General features: G+C 41.0%; 1 protein-coding gene across 1 annotated transcript in view; it reads right to left on the bottom strand.

Annotated features, from left to right (window-relative positions):
• Positions 1–15,785, bottom strand: part of Pcsk5 (proprotein convertase subtilisin/kexin type 5) — a 456,194-nt gene that overhangs the window by 199,512 nt on the left and 240,897 nt on the right. Inside the window, 1 exon segment of the mRNA XM_052762773.1 lies at positions 5,374–5,477. Coding sequence (XP_052618733.1) covers positions 5,374–5,477 — 104 coding nt within the window.

Here is a 15,785-nt window from a genome sequence, read left to right as displayed (position 1 = left end):
TTTTACTTCTGAAAATGGGTTCTAACTAGACTCCCACATCTGATTCTAATCCCACTGTTCACACTGGCCATATGAATAGCACCCCATTTTGACCTTTCTTCAAAAACATAAAATACCAATTAAGAGCACTGTGCATCCAAGCATTATGGAGTATAAATCACATACCAACAGTGAATCTACAGGCAGGTAGTAGAGATATAACATTATTCAAACAGTGAAATAATAAAATAAATAGATTTTTACCATTTCAAGTGACAATACATTAGAAATCACTTCATACTCTCAAAACAAAAATAAACCAAACCCAAACTTTTCATTTTGATTTAACACATGGCATGCTTAACGGTTTCAGTACTTCTAATTCTTTTTTAATAAGTGTTACAAACTGAAAGACAGGTAGCTGCTAAAAATATATTGTAATATCTTAAAACTACCATTCCCTACCAATGGAAATACAATGATGTCAATTAAAAGTAAAAAAGATGATTAAAAGTTAAGATCTGAGAGGCTAAGAAGTCATGTTAGACTGTCAATTGTTTTCACCATTGTGGGTAACCAGTTAGAAGTAAAAAAAAAAAAAATCTAGTAGTTTAGTTGTGGTCCAGGAAAGAGTCAGTGGGGACAGGGGAGGTTTCAGCGACATGCTGGTAGAAAAACAGAGACTTACATAGTCTGGGAGGGCAGTGAAATGAAGGGCGTGGCAAGCTCGCTCACTTAGTGGTCATTTTTTGAGTTTCAATGACTTTTTTTTTTCATTCTTTCGCCTAGTAAAGATGACAGAAGGTCCTAATTTATTATCTGAAATCTACTTTTGTTCCCAGATAGAAGAGAGTTTAACTGTACACAGTCATATCATCCCAATACAAATACTTTGAGTCAAAGAGATGTTCATGCATTCCACAGAATCACAACTACACCCTCAAAGCTCAGCACAGGATTTGGGGAGAAGAATCAGCCGCACAGCGTGGGTACTGGGGGCAGAGGCTTGGCTGGTGTGGTCTCCTCAGAGTGATGCAGTGGAGGAAAGCAGAACCTAAGGAAAGCTATTGTTTTTTCCAGACTCTGATCCCCAGACTATAGAAAAATGTCTGGATGAACATCCTGGGCAGTCTCCTGGGTGGCGATGCTAGAAGAGCTTGTCACAACCTACATCAGACCCACGACAGGTGCTCTAGACCTTAGGTGCTTCCTGCTGTGGTCAAGTGCAGTGATACCAGTACTTCTGTCTAATGTGACCTGGGGGGCGCGGTTGTCAGGGGTTAGAAGGAGATTAAAAGTAGAGTGTGTCAGCTAGGTATGGAGATACATGCCTGTGATTCCAATATCCAGGAAGGAGAAACAGGAGGATTTTGGCATAAATTTGAGGCCATTTTATTTTGGCCTACACAGTGAGTTTGAGGCCAGTCCAGTCTACATAGCGTGTGATAGCCTATCTTCCAAAACCAACAGACCCATCTCAACTTCTGTGTCTGTATATTATGCCAGCCCATAGTCTCCGACCTTCCCTCTACTATTGTCTGGCTGGAGGGCTGAAAGTGCTCAGAAAACCCTTAGGAACTGACCAATGAAGAGGCAGTATTCATTGAATTCTGTGAGGAGAACCACCTGGGTGGAGAAAGCTCTTTTGAAAACGCTCACTAGTATATTTAAAGGCAGATGGGTTGGGGCTTAAAAACTTTTTAATAAGAGGAAAGAGATGGGATGGGGGGCACTAATCCTGATAACATGCCCTCCATTTGATACTGAAGTCATCTTCTGGCTTTGGGAATGTTGCTCAGCGATGGGATCCTGGAGTTTACATTTTAGTTCTTCATTGACAGAATGCTACATCTGCTCTCAGATGAATGACTTTCCATTTTCACACACACTCTCAAGTGGGGTCTTTCATGGGCATGTGACATTCATAGCATTTTTTTCAAGTAACTAACTCTGGGGAAGGTACATAGTCAAAAGGTACCTAAAAATTGACTAGAATTATTTACAAGATGGACTAGGCAAATAGATATTTAGTAAGTTTATATAGGTGCACATTCATTTCCTCATGTTTATTCTGTAAAATTAGCCTGCTGTAAGAGACATTTTAATTACATTGAGGTTATTATTACTGCTGTTGTTACTACCATTGAGCAGCAGGACAGAATCCCATGAGTCCAATTAGAATCATTAAAAGTCAAGGTAGCATCCGCAGCCAAGTGTTGACTGTGGCTACTGTCTTTGGCTACAGTGCACTGCTCTTGCTCTGGCGGCATTTGCAGACTGCTGCTATAAAGTACAGAAAACAAAGTTCTCTGAAGTGCAGTCACCAATGTGCCACTCAGAGAAGCAGGTGGATGTCTAGAGAGTCCCGTCCCATCCTTCCTACACTGATAGGGAACCTGAGCACATGAACGGCGGCTGCCGGAAGGGAAGGGCTTCCCTAGTCCAGACCCACGAAGCACAAGTGGCTGAGCATGGATGAAGTCAGCCTTGAAGAGAGTCCTGCCCTCTGTAGTTGCCTTAGCTTCTGGCTCTCTCTGCTGTCTGCTGCTGGTGTGTGGTATCTAGGTATGCCTGAAGAAAGGCAGGGGGGCATGTAAGACAGATCTGCCAGGTTTGGTGAGAGACAGCTATTCATCCCCATGGGGTGTGGGCTTTTCTGAATTCATTAGCATAAGGGAGACTACAAAGTCTTCTGATGTCCAAACCTTGGCTTCTGTTTTCCTCGATGAGAACGGGAAATTCTGACATGGGTACTGACATCCCAATTCCAGTGGTAGCCACTAACCAATCTGTGAAACTGCTCTCTCTTCTTTCTCTCTATCTCCTTTTATCTTATTTTCTTCTTTCGTGTGTGTGTGTGTGTGTGTGTGTGTGTGTGTGTGTGTGTGTGTGTCTGTCTGTCTGTCTGTCTGTCCTGAAGCTCACTATGTAGACCAGACTGGACTCAAACTCAGAGATCCACTTGTCTCTTCGACCCAACTGGTGGAGTTTAAGGCAGGTGTCAACACACCCAGCTCATCCAGGAGTTTTCAAATTCATTTCATGTTTATGCAGGGTTAAGACTGAGAGGGGTGAGTGGGGTAGCACCGTGGTTAAGGTTTCTGCCACAGGACATGCTGCTCTTTGTCGTCAAAAAGAGAAGTGGGTCCCTGCAAAGCAAGGCCTCTGCTGCTGGTGGATCTGATTTAAACCTCGAATTCTTGCTCAGCTATCACTGCACAAATCTCTTAAATATTAGCTCTTTTTATTCTTTGACTTTACATCTCATAAAAAGTCAGTCCGTTTTTTCTCCAGCCCTGGTGATGTGCATTCCTTCATTTCTGGAGTATGTTGCTCCTGCTAGCCTCTGCCCTAGTCCCTGTTATTGGTAGGACACTTGGGAAGTAATAGTAATGCTTAGAATAAGGAAGAAAGTAACTTTGAAAGAATTCATCTTATTATGATCATGTTTAGATGAAATGTGGGTCTTGCCATCAACAAAATTACAAAACAATTCCTCTGGGAGCCTAGACCATTCTGAGTAATTCCTCTATGAAAAAATGAACTTTAATTGTTACTCTTGGCAGTCATCGAAGAGAAGAGTGAAATATTATACTAAATATTGCCACGTGCAATAGTAAAATATAATTTCCTTCTCGCCAGAAGTAGTGTATGGTCCCTTGAAATCCACGTTTGGGTCTGCTGATTTAGTTTAAATCCCCTGTTTTCCCCTCTCCAAAATCAACAGAGGTTTTCCAAAGAGCTGCGTCCTTTATTAGAACCATTTGCTCTTTTTAAGTTGCCAAAAAGGAGTAAGTAAAACTAGGAAGTTTATTTGGGTTAAAGTTGATTCTTCAGCTTCCTTGAGGTCAATGTGCTTTGTCTGTGAGCCCCCTCTGCTAAGAAGGCCACTCCAGCCAAGGTTCCATGTTGGTCCCTTTCCCCCATTACAGCTCATATGTTTATCCAGGAGGACTTAGGAGCAGGCTGACGCTAATCAGCATGAAACATACATATGGCAATTTACATTCTGTTTCTTTTCTTTTTGAAGAACTGAACAATTCAAATAATTTTCATATTGCCCATACAACTGCAATTTTGAGACTGGGGCATCTTCACGTTGGCTTCCCAGAGTGGGACAGCAATGGGCATTCACAGTTCTTTAGACTAAGCAGCACACTGACATACTGCACTGTTTACAGCCAAGGAAAGGACCACACTTCAAGAGCAGAAGGGTATTCTTTTTCTAAGTATGGAGTAGATTATGCAAAAACATTAAGTCACTGGTCATATGTGCTGAATACATGACAGATTCATAAGTCCTGTAAGGAGGGGTTTACCATGAGCTATTTGCAAAGAATTTTAAAAGGATATACATTTTGGCATAAGTATCTGGGTATACTGGACACAGTTCCCTAAGGAAATATTAAGCTCCTATGTATGATATCATGTAGATGTTACTCAGATTCCATAACGTTTAAATGTGGAACAATTAGTGATCCTAAAATGAATGGCTTCCTCAGAATTAGTCATCATGTCTCCAGTGATCCGAGTGCCAGAATTGCCACCGATAACATATTCCATAAGCTGTAGAACACTGTTTTCCCCATAGAGGGATCTAAAAATTATTATGATCTAAAGTTATTTGGGAAAAATTTTGAGACTGTAACTGTGGTATAAAGTAATTATTGTTATAACTCCACACATTAAAATTTAGGTCATTTGCAACTGGAGTAAATACACTAATCTTTAGAAATGCTTTATGTAATTACTTTCTATTTATTACGATATATATTATCCATGACAACAAAGATGACAGGTACTGTTAAGAAGAGTGCTAGAAGGAAGTATAACTTGCTTCAGCTCTGGGAAGACCACTCTGTGTTTGTTCTGTGTCATGTGCAGCTGCTGGGGACTGTGCGTTAGGAAGTTCCATCCGCACTTTGGGTATATTCCTAGAAACATGCCTGCTCTTCTGTTTGTGGAGCAGTAAAATAATATGTCACAGAATGCATGGCCTAATTGCTACAGTGAGAAATGTATGTCAGTTATTATATATGAAGAAGATGAAAAACTTAAAAACACATAGCTATAAAAACACCACTCAGAATCAATGATAGCAAATACTAAGGCAGTTAGGAGTCCCATAGGCCAGTTATACTTGGGGGTTGGTTGAATCTTTAAAAACTTAACCTAAGATGTGGGAAGTGAAGGAAATCTGCCATGTGTGTATACTACTAATTAAAAAAAAAAAATCAATCCCTGCCTTTTACGTGCTAAAAGACCAAAGAGCTCTTCATGTGGGAGCACAAAATGTAAAGATTTGTTTGAAGGGTTCCATTTCCTACTCTCCATTGAAAATTGAGGAAAAATAAAAATATTTTGCCTGTGACAGAATATGAAAGAAGTTCTCACCCTTAAAACCAGCAGCATTGGTTTTCCAGTCATTAGCGTTCAAATGTCCCGCACGGGAAGTCCTGACAATAACATGCTGTACGTCTCTCCAGGTCAGAAACGGACTGGGGAAAGACAAGGTAAGAATCATTGTACCAAAAAAAAAAAAAGATGGGGGAAGCAGAGAGTCACAAGCAAATTCAAAAAGCAAAATCAAAATGGCAAAGTACTAAAAACAGGGGACAGAGACTCGGGTTTGGGATAATCAAATGCCAAATGCCACTCCTGCTCTCAATGTGGCGACACGATGTCAGTCTGTGGGTGGCAGAAAATGTAACTGCAAGAAGAAATACTAGGCTCGAAGTCAGTACGTCAGTACAGCTCAGTGGTAAGACGGTCAGGGTTTTCCATTTCCTCAACAAAACGGCTGCTCACTACAGAGCTATTGTCCTCTGAGTGAGAGTTCGCGTCATCAGACACAGCAAAGTCAAAATAAAAGGCCCCTGGAACATCCATGCTTTAACCATATGACTAGGCAATCAATTTACAGTTTACTAGAGATCAATATTTAACCTTCTGTATAAATATATGTGTGGGATCTGGAAACATTTTAGCTGAAATTAGGTCCACATTTTCAGTGTTGTTTAAGGAAAAGAACGTGGTTTGATCTAAAAGTTAGGTCCTACAGTGGAGAGGACAGAAGCATATTCTCACTTTATAATATGTAGTTGTTACAGTAAACAACCAGCTCACTAGTTCTCAAGGCTGATAGCATGGAAGAGCACAAGGTAATGATTGAACAGATCACACTTGTTTGAGAATGAAAATCTAATGAAAACCAACCCAAGGACAGTGTAACACAGTCTGGGTCTCTTTCAAAGACCATAAGTACACAAATAGTTACTGGACATAGTGGGAACATGAGTACATTCTTCAGTCTTGAAGTCTGAGACGTGTTGGCCTTTAATAAAATCCTATTATCTACTCATTTATTTACCTTTCACTGTGATCTCATGTGCTACAGGGCATGTGTGCATGTAGGATGACTTTCAGGAATTGGTTCTCTTTCTGTACTGTGGGTTCTGGGATCAAACTCAGGTCATTAGGCTTAGAGGTCAAAACCTTTGCACACAATGCCACCTCACCACCCCTATTATCTTACCTAACTGAGAATTATGATAATAATTGTCACATGGCCTATGTAATCATTTTCATCCATCACCTTCAATTTAGAAGAATTTGTAGGATTCAGCAACCTGGAGAATGTTCACTTAAGGACTCTGTGGAAGTTACTTGACATCCACCTCACACACTCACATCCCAACGCCAAGGGAGAACTTACCAACTGTGACTAATATTTAATTGTGAAGCCATTGCTTAGCTTCAAGCTACTTTTTGTCTCAATCCCAGCTACCATATACACAATTTGGTCAGTGCCCTCCTAGAAATAAGTAGCCCAGCAAGCAGACAGCAGCTCTTTTCTTTTCTATGTGAAATGAATCTCTACAAAGAATTAATTTCCTCAGTTAGAATGCAGATGCCACAATCGGTTAAAGTAATGCTAATTACTCCACATAATACCTGGTGCACAACAAGCTCTTGGGAGGAGGAGACAGCTAGCCATTTTGTTCAGGTAACCTGCTGCTCTTATTTGGGAGTTTGAATATCAAGACATCAGGGAAAGAAAAGAACTATTGAGTGTTGATACCTTTCCCTCATGCTCTCAGACTGAAAACAAACCGAGAGTGAGCACAGCCACTCCCATGTTTTCAGAGGCTGAGACCAGAGCGGCTTCTTAACAGTTATGTTAGGGAAAGAGCTTATGTTTAGAAAATGAGAACCCTGTTAGGTGGACTTTAAAACCGTGAGAACGATGGAGACAGAAGTTTCATTCTGTTTGAATACGACACTTGTTGGGGACCATTTTGGAGAGTGGTGAGGCATGGAAGTCAAAGGGAGAGAGGTGTGCGGTAGGGCCCAGGAGGAAGGGAAGGAAACTTTGCTTCCAAGGCAAATGGCTTGATTTGGCCCTTTGCTGACTTGCACTGAATCACATGATAACTCAGAAGACTCGGTGCAGTGCTGTCAGGGATGTGTAGAAACCCATTCTGAATGCTGGCCTCAACACAGATGCTCCACAGTGCATTTCCTTCTTGGTGTGCCTGCTTAGGAGGAAGGCAAAAGCCTCAACCAAAAGGCACAGTTTGGACAGACATTCCAGCTGCTCACTTACGGTTTTCCACAGTGTTCCCAAGTGAACAGACATATTTTTATTTTTTTCCATGTGTAAACAGCATAACAATGTAAAGTACACATGGATTTGATGATTATATCTATCTAAACCAACCTAGCGATTTAAAGATAACACTAAGTTATCTTTACCACACAGTTATTAACTCTAGTATTTTAAATATTACCCTTTAGAAAAACAGAATAAAAGTGAGTTTTCTACATTCCCTGCAAGACTCAGAGAAACTCAGCATAGGATTCTGACCATTGGGAGACACACATTTTCCTTTAGTTCACTACATGCTGAAATACAAAAGTTGTCCAACGTGGAACACTTATCTTGTACCTGAAGCAGCTGGGTTCTGGCAGATGGAGGAAGTCTCCCGCATTCAACTCAACCTGAAGAAATTGCTTGAGTTACTTGCTCTCATGCTGACTTACAAAAACTAGTTTCTGGAATATTTGTAATTACAAACCCCAGCATCAGGAAATTAGAAAGAACGAGGTATCTGGATAATTTCACTTTGACACCTGGCAATTCATGGAGCTGCCTGAATTTCAGCAAAATATACAAGTGAGAAAATAAGGGATATCAATGGATTTGGAATAAGTGGCATTTCTGCCTGTGGCAAGACAACTAATGAGCTCAGGAACCAGTGAGAGCTTAACCGAGGTAGACGGTATACTGTCGTCATCGGAAGTACTGCAAAGGACGCTTGATTATGCAGATGCCTCATTTGCAACTTCATATTCTCACTGGTGGTCACAGGGCTGATGTACAGGCGAAGACTGAGCCAGACTTTCAAAGAGAACATTTGGTAAGAGAACATCCTGGTAACCACATACAGAGCAAAAGCTGAGTACCCTTCCTAGGGAAAGCCAGAGGCACAATGGTAACACAGGATCCCTTAAAAATCACATCCTTCCACAGACACCTTTGATCTAGATTCCTCTGGCCTCAAACCCCCAAATTTCTCCTTCTCAAAAGCAGATAGACCAGGGAGGCAAATGCCTGCTGACCTAGAGAGAGGATGGCTCATGTTGAGCTCCGTAGTTTCCTCCCTCTAACAGCCACAGTGGCTACTTCCTGTGATCACCACCAGTTACCCTTCAGCAATATACACAAAAAGTAGCTACCTGTGATCTTTCAAAGGACTTTCTGGGCAGTTCTGAAAAAGCCATGTTTCTCACTTCAGAAGTTTTTTCTCTTTGCTTGACCTTGTGATAACAAACAACGCTTTGGAGAGTACTGCTCAAGACCGGGGACTGCGTGTTATGTACACAATATTGGGACCAGTCTCTTTAGCATTTCTCCCCACATACAAAACTGAGAATCCAAGTCTCAACTGTGTGTTGTGTACACAATATTGGGACCAGTCTCTTTAGCATTTGTCCCCACATACAAAACTGAGACTCCAAGTCTCAACTGCGTGTTGTGTACACAATATTGGGACCAGTCTCTTTAGCACTTCTCCCCACATACAAAACTGAGAATCCAAGTCTCAACTGTGTGCTATGTACACAATATTGGGACCAGTCTCTTTAGCATTTCTCCCCAAATACAAAACTGAGAATCCAAGTTGCACAGTCACACAAGGACATTGAGGTGGCAAATGCAGATCCAGAATCCAAAGCTCTGGGTTTTACCTACAGCACTCATATCATCAATCAGTAGATAAAGCAGCTTCCAGAACAGACCCATAGGCTGCTATAAGGATGGGTATATTCTGGCTTCCTCAGTTGTTCTTAGATGCTCTGAATCAAGAAGCCAAATATCTCAGACATGGTCTTAGGGTCATGTGACCTTTGTGTACATACTAGCTCAACTCAACTAGTTGATATTTGTTTACTATCATATTAAGAAAATTCTTGAGTCTTACTTTTGATTGCAAATTTTAAAAGATCTAACTTTTACACATTTTATCAAAGATCAAAAGAAAAATATCATACCAGGAAATTCAAGTCTTTTAAATATATTGCACACTTACATGATATCATAACATTATTATGTAATTTTTTACCATTATTGCTGTGGATTGGTCGCCTCCCTTGCCAAACTCTCACTTTGGTGTGCTTTACAGCTTGGTTTGTTAAAGCTCCTCAGTGGACCAGCTCAATCCGCCCCCAGGCACCACTAGTTTTCAGCCATTAACATAGGACAATGACTCTGGTTACCACAGGCTTGTACAATGTTCTTGTTCCCAGCAGTTCAAAGTTTTTAATGAGCTCACTACAAGATTTAGAATAAGCAGGGCATGTCCCACGAGAGTTATTTTTGTGTAGTGCTTCTTATTAAGCTTCTAAGTATAATTGCTAGCACTTACATTAGAAAAGAAAAATAAAATCACTCGCCAAGAATTCTTGAAAATAATTCTCAGATGTGTGAGTTGTGGAAACAAACTTGTGTTTAGTGATCCTTACAAACAAGGTCCAAAATGAAGCCTGGGCAACTGGCTCACCTGCCCTTTTTTTCTAAAAGAGACTCTCATTCCCCACAAAAGATGTACCACCACCACCACCACCACCACCACCACCACCATTCCATCCATCCATCTATTCATCCATCCATCCATCATAATCATAATCATATTCATAACAATCTTCATCCTTAGTTCATAGGCAAGTGATAAAAGGGACAAGACACATCTCTACAGAAGAAATTGATCAACAGGAGAAAACAAAACCAGAGAATGAGAGTAGCTTCCAACAAGATCAGCTTTCAAAAGTGAAAGTGATTCTCTCTAATTAAATGACAAGGTATCACCTGGATCAATGGACAACTGCAAGGCCAATCAGCAATCATCCAACTATCTCAGTAATTAAATAAAACCAACCCAAGCACACTGGGGTTCCTTTCATTAGTGTACCTAAAACAGAAATGGGAACAAGTAGCCAGGAAATTAATGTCATTGCACCTATAGTTAAGAAATTAGCAACTGTGAGAATGTGTTTATTTGAGTCAGATTATGAAAGATGAGGAAGTATGTGTGTAAAGCCTGCTGAGAAGGGTAATTGCATTACTCCAACCACAGTCAGTGCATACAAGTGACAGAAGATTCACTAAAGGGAACCAACAGTGCTGTCACGACTCAGAAAGGGTACCAGGCCCTCCACCCCCTTGCGGGGTACATTTGTTTTGTGTTCAACTGTATTTCAGAAGTCCTAGCCTTACAAGCAGGGCATAGTGGTGTGCACTTTTAATCCCAACACTGGTAAGGCAGGGACAGGAAGGTTACTGGTGCTCTTCAGTGAGCCAGCCTAGCCTACTTGAGAAGTTCAAGGCTAGTTAGGGACCCTGTCTCACAAAAAAGGGTGATTCAGTGCCTAAGGAGTGAAACCTGAGGCTGACCTCTGGCTTTCACACTCACAAACGTGCTCATACACACATTCACATGCACACACATGGAATACACTTGAAAAGTTTTAGCTCTAAAATCAAATTAGAACCACAATTTGTATTGGATTCCCCTGTTGAGCCATGTGTGATCCATTCACAACTGAACAAAACTAGAAAAGATCAAAGGCACGTTAGCTCACAAGCACCAAGTCAAGTTTTTGTTTCTCTCTGTCGTGAAGCCATTCCCAGGCTCTATAAAATTAGTCTAACCAAAGGTCAAGAAATCTGGTCTCAAAACACATGCAAGAAGACAGCCTCTGCCACATGATGGAAACTTTTCTCATGGATTCCGAGATGGCCTTTGCCCTTACAAATCCTACTTCATCACTGAGTGTATCTGTTATCATACCCCAAAGACCAATTATGTTTCCTATAGCCCCTACACACAAATGATGGATATATTTTGCATGCTCAATGGTCACTTCTTCCTTGACATACTATGCTGAATAAATTATTGTAGAATTAAACCTGGAGATGGTGAGGTACAGTAGCTGGAAACAGTATTCACAGCTGAGAAGTCATGATGGTGAGTTTTCCACTGATCCACTCACATCCTTACCAGAGTACCCTGAAGGAACGAGGGCCTCTCTGTTCAACGTACAGTCCCGAATCTGGATCTGCCTCTTATTGTCATCAAGCTTTAAAATCCATGGAGCTAGGAAGTATATGACACTATAACCACGTCCTCACTAAACCTATCCCTGTGAGCCTATGCAAAGTTCTCAGTCACCTTCTGTCTTCAGGCATGGCATGAATAAACACACAATTCTAGGTTAACTGACTCAGGCCTGCAAAAGACATCCGTACCTCTATTCTTTTAATTTCTCATCCAAAATTTCTTCTAAAAAATAATAAGCATAATCTTCAAGTAAATGAGAATGGTAGAAATCGTTCCCTCAGCCTTAATGTGGAGACAGAACCATTTATTCAGCAATGCAGCTGCAAGATTTGGAGGTAATGAATATAATAAAGTGCCTGGGGAAACAAGTTCCCCAAAGCAACAGTCAGCCGTGACTTTTGGAGATTAGCAGCCTATTGCATGAGGAAAACTCAAAAGGATGGAGTTCCATGAGCACCCAAAAAAGCTCATGTAATCAAACTGTGTTTTCTATAATGGTTCCTATACTTTCATCACAGGTTTTTAAAAAAAATGTTGAAAGTTCTCTAACACATAGTCAAACAATTTAACACTTGGTATATAATTCTGTTTAGTGGGGTTGTAATGCTACTAAGCTCTGTCACAAAGGCCTCTTTTAACCATCTCTCTTATCATGGAGTAATTAGCTATCTCCTATGCTGGAGAATATACTGTGTGCCTACTCTGTGCATCATTTTTGTTTGTGGGAGGTTGCACTGACAAGGATGTGGTGGAGGATGGTGGAATGCTCTTTGGTTTGCTAGCAGACTGCTTTAGAGCATTGAGCAGCAGGATGGTGTTACAGGTACACTTACTCATTAACTGAACGATCAGACTGAAAGGCTTCTAGTACTTTCTACAGAGTTCAGAGATTTGCAGCACTTGTAACTTGGCTACATGCATCTTAATGATTACTGGCAGTACCAAGATGGAACCCAGGCCCCTGTACATGCCAGGCTAGGGTTCTGCCTCTAAGTTATACCCCACTCTGCATTGTTACTGCTGTTATTCTCAGTTACTTTATAAATATGTCCTCCCATTTTTTCCTGTTACACATAAGTGATTAAAATTATATTCTTTTCTGCTGGTGGGATGGCTCAGTGGATAAAGGTGCTTGCCCCCAAGGCTAACAACTTGACTTTGACCCCTGGTATCCACATGGTGCAAGGAGAGAACTGAGTCCTGAAAGCTGTTCTCTGACCTGCACGCATGCATGAACTCACACACACACACACACACACACACACACACACACACACACACACACACACACACACACACACACACACACACACACACACACACACGCATGCACACATCACACTGTGGCATGCTTCCATACCCCTCTCTACCCCTCCAAATAAATACATGTAGAAATAAAAAATAAAAATGCTTTTCTACATGCTCATTCTAGAAGCACATTGTAGACAAAAATTTCTCCATATTCAGTTTTAACTTTAAACTTGATTGGAAATCACTAAGTATTTTATATTCTAGAATTTGAAGTAAATGTTATTATACATTTCAGAAACTCCTGACTTATATCAATCTCCGGCAGTCTTTCTAATTATTGGAAATCAGTGGAAATATATAATTTTAAAAAGTTTACATATTACACATATCCACAGGAACAAATTAATAAAGGCTAGCAGAAATCTACCACAAAATGTCTGGTGGTACTATAAAGGTGCTTATGCTGAAGTGACGGGTGAGACAATGCCTTTGCATCTTCTCTCCCATTAACTTCCTGCATCATATGCATCGGGATGCTGAAATTACAGCTAGCGTGGCAGCACCGTTAAGGAAGATGAAGAAGACGCCATGCTTGTCGGTCTTAGTGGCTCTGAGTTTCTGAACTGACACGAGGGATGGAGACTTGTTGTGTGAGCATCCCACACCGTTTTCTTTCTGAGATGTTTTGCTATGTGGCTCAGGTTGGCCTCATACTCGCTGCAATCCTCCTGCCTCATATCTTGCAGATTAAAAAGGATCCATTGAAAACCAAAGTGAGCTGAGAGCCAGTGCCACAGTCTGAAGGCATGAGGTGGCGTCAGGAAGAGCAGAGTTTGGGTTGGGGTCAATCCATACTGATGTGGGACGAGAGAATGAACCTGTGGGAAACTGAGTGGAATCCAAACTTGAGAACTTCCCGATGCTTTACTAGGAATGAGGTGCAAAGGAAAATGAGGAGGTGGATTTGGAGGAGAGAAAACAGCAGCTCAGCTCCAGAAAGCAGCTTAGCATTCCTCTGATGACTGACTCTGCCTTCAGCAGGTGCTGCGCTGGGGGCTTTATTCACTCAATGTGTGCGAATTACCCGTCCCCTCCCCCTGGACAAAAAGCACCCTGGATTCCCTTCTACAGATAAGGGCACCAGCTTTAGAAAGGTTTCACACTTTTTAAAAGCTGAATAACTAGTAAGAACTAAAGCAGGCCTTTGAAGTCAGGTATTGTCCTCCACAGCCCAGGCTTCCATGCTGGAAGTGGGCTTTGTAGGTCACTAAGGTCAAATGTGACTGAGAAAAGCCAGGGAGGGCTAGAAAGGCTCAGTTAGATCAGTAAGTCTTAAGAGGCTGGGCGGTGGTGGTGCACGTCTTTAATCCCAGCACTTGGGAGGCAGAGGCAGGTGGATCTCTGCGAGTTCAAGGTCCACCTGGGCTACAGAGTGAGTTCCAGGAAAGGCGCAAAGCTACACAAAGAAACCCTGTCTCTAAAAACCAAAAAAAAAAAAAAAAAAAAAAAAGTAAGTCTTAAGAGTCAGACCACAGTGATTAGTCCTAAAAATATATATACTTCATGATGAATATAAAGGCAAAATTCTGAATGCCTTTATTAAGAAACAAAAAAAAAAAGTAAGCCTTAACAAAGTATGATCTGGCTTAAGATGTCCCTGAAAAATTAGTTTTAGGAGAGAATGAAGAATAATTTATTCTACTGAAAGTAAAGGAAGTCAAGAGTTTCAGACTAGGCCCATTCCTCACTAGTGAAAGCAGATGCCACATATTTGCTTTGCTAAGGACCTGTCTACACACATATGCCCTAAGGACCTATATTAACCTATAAGTATATCTACATAAATATACCCCAAGGACCTCCACTAATCTATATGTATGTTTATACACATATATCCTGAGGACCTTCACTAACCTATACATATGTCTACACATATATCCTTTATGTATGTCTACACACATGTACCCTGAGGACCTATATTAACCTGTCTACACACATGTACCCTGAGAACCTCCACTAACCTATATGTATGTCTACATGCAGGTACCCTAAGGACCTGAACCAATCTGTCTACACACATGTACCCTGAGGATCTGCACTAACCTGTCCACACACATGTACCCTGAAAACCTGCACTAACCTGTCCACATACATATACCCTGAGGACCTGGACTAACCTGTCTACACACATATATCCTGAGCACCTCCACTAACCTATATGTATATCTACACACATGTAACCCCAGGACCTGTACTGACCTGTCTACACACATGTACCCTGAGGACCTGCATTAACCTGTAGACACATGTACCCCGAGGACTTGCACTAACCTTTCTACACACATGTACCCCAAGGACTGCACTAACCTATCTACACACATGTACCCTGAGGATCACCACTAACCTGTCTACACACATCAACCCTGAGGACTTGCACTAACCTGTCTACACACATGTACCCCAAGGATCACCACTAACCTGTCTACAAACATGTACCCTGAGGACCTGTACTAACTTGTCTACACACATATACTCTGCCAATTTAAACAAAATACACTAATGTCTCAATGCTTATTTACCCCATGAAGAAATATATCAAAACTAATATAATTGTCATTAGAGAATACCTAAGGATAATTTGAAAGTAAACTGGTGTGGAGGCATAAGACTCAATTATTTCTTCAGCAGATTTCATGAGAAGAAAGGAAAAGTTATGGTAGGAAATAAATGAACTGAAATGGCCTGTTTCAGAAATTCAGATTATGGTATTAAAGACAGGAGGATAAGTAGATGAGAGTAATAAATGTAACCCAAGTTTATATGACAAGAAATCAAAGGAAATACTTCCCTATTGTAAAATACATTGCTTTTAAATTATCAATTTTGTAAACTGCCTAAAATATGAAACCCCAAGCATAATTTCTCCACAAAATGGGT

The sequence above is a fragment of the Peromyscus californicus genome, unplaced genomic scaffold, assembly GCF_007827085.1.
Source record: "Peromyscus californicus insignis strain IS unplaced genomic scaffold, ASM782708v3 Scaffold_4__1_contigs__length_199733344, whole genome shotgun sequence".
In the NCBI taxonomy this organism is placed as follows: domain Eukaryota; kingdom Metazoa; phylum Chordata; class Mammalia; order Rodentia; family Cricetidae; genus Peromyscus; species Peromyscus californicus.
Note: the sequence above shows the minus strand (reverse complement) of the source record. Positions and strands in the feature narration are given on the sequence as shown.